Source organism: Atta colombica, unplaced genomic scaffold (assembly GCF_001594045.1).
Source record: "Atta colombica isolate Treedump-2 unplaced genomic scaffold, Acol1.0 scaffold121, whole genome shotgun sequence".
Taxonomy (NCBI): domain Eukaryota; kingdom Metazoa; phylum Arthropoda; class Insecta; order Hymenoptera; family Formicidae; genus Atta; species Atta colombica.
The window spans coordinates 1,230,699-1,232,218 of NW_017259208.1; the positions used below are offsets into that span (position 1 = coordinate 1,230,699).

The 1,520-nt window shown below is 38.6% G+C and overlaps 1 protein-coding gene across 1 annotated transcript in view; it reads right to left on the reverse strand.

Moving 5' to 3' along the window:
- Positions 1-1,031: 1,031 nt before the first annotated feature.
- LOC108694635 (protein sister of odd and bowel) overlaps positions 1,032-1,520 on the reverse strand; it is a 2,386-nt gene continuing 1,897 nt past the window's right edge. The window contains exon 2 of the mRNA XM_018204236.1: positions 1,032-1,377. Within this exon, the coding sequence (XP_018059725.1) occupies positions 1,032-1,377 (346 nt within the window). The remainder of the gene's footprint in view (positions 1,378-1,520) is intronic.

The window sequence follows — 1,520 nt, forward strand, 5'->3', positions numbered from 1 at the left end:
CTGCCCTTTTGTCTCTTCTTCTCTCTGGCCCGTCATCAGCTTATACCTAGCCTGGATATGTGGAACGGATAAAAAAGGAGGAGGCAAAAATCCTGGTTTAATACCAGGGGGATTGGAATTTTCGGTCGGGCTGACGTACTCGCTCGAAAAAACCTGTTTAAGTGAACACACCGTAACGTCTGATATATCTAAGAGTCGCACAGATGAAGATTTAGACAGTTAAAATATTTCGCGACTATATATAGCAAAGAGGTCTGTTTTGCGTGTAATAAATTAAACGTGTGCCGCACACTGGTTTTTTTGAGAAATAAAAAAATTTTGAAGGGAATAAATAAAATCGATGGCATTAATAATAAATGTGATGATATTTCTCGCTCAAATTGATCCTTTCTAATATTTTTTCTATTAAAATTTCTATTCAAAAGCCTCGAATAATATTTTACCTATAGAAATCCGATTTCCTATAATAGTAACTCCAATTAAATCCGATTTGATTTAGCTATCATTTTACTGCGCAAGAGGCGAGGAAAATTAAGTGAGGGTACAGACGACTGTGAGTTAAAAAATAATAATAAATGTTTATTTTACACACGTGAACGAACAGAACACAATGGACACGTACAGTAGATACCGTTTAAAAATGGAGACGACTATACGTTATTCAAGAGAGAGAAGGTACCTACTACGTATCGCATACATAGAATTACAAACCTAAATATACACGAATTCGTATATCATTATCGTGATGTACATAACAATGATTACGCTCTAAACGTTAACGATGATAGATAGTGCAGGCGGATAGATACGATGTGAGTCAGAGGCTCGAATACGTGCAAGAGATCGAAATCCTGACCGTACTGGACCATGGACCGTGGCTCAGATACGACCGAATCAACCGTCGGAATCGATCGCACGTCGAAGTCAAGATCACTGCGGCGTTATAATAAATGGATGTCGATCCGTATCGTTGGCAGAAAGCTCAGGCAAGATTTTGTTCCGATGACCGAAGAAAAATCGATATCCATATATTAAGACGTCTCTTGAAGGACAATGGTACTTGAACCGGAAACAGGTATTCCCGATGGTGGTGGCGACGATGGTACTCCCAAATTGTGCGTCAATGAGTGTCTCCTCAGATCACAATTCCTACGGAAGACTTTGCCGCAGGAGGCGCAATGATAAGGCTTGATATCCGTGTGTGTGAGAAGATGAGTCTTCAAATTGCTCCTCTGATTAAAACTCCTGGCACAGACGGGACATTTGTGCGGTGATTCCTCCATATGCAGAATTTTATGAACAGCCAGTGTCCTGCTCTGACAAAATCCTTTGCCGCATTCAGCGCATTTAAACGGTTTCTCCTTGCTGTGTATATACCTGAAATACAGGAGGAAACTTTCCGGTTTAAATCTTACGCTTAAATTTCTCTTTAAATTATTTACTTTAACTATATTTTTTAAAGTCAGAATACTCAAAACTGTCATTTATAAAATTATAAAAGCGCGATTTTATATATATAT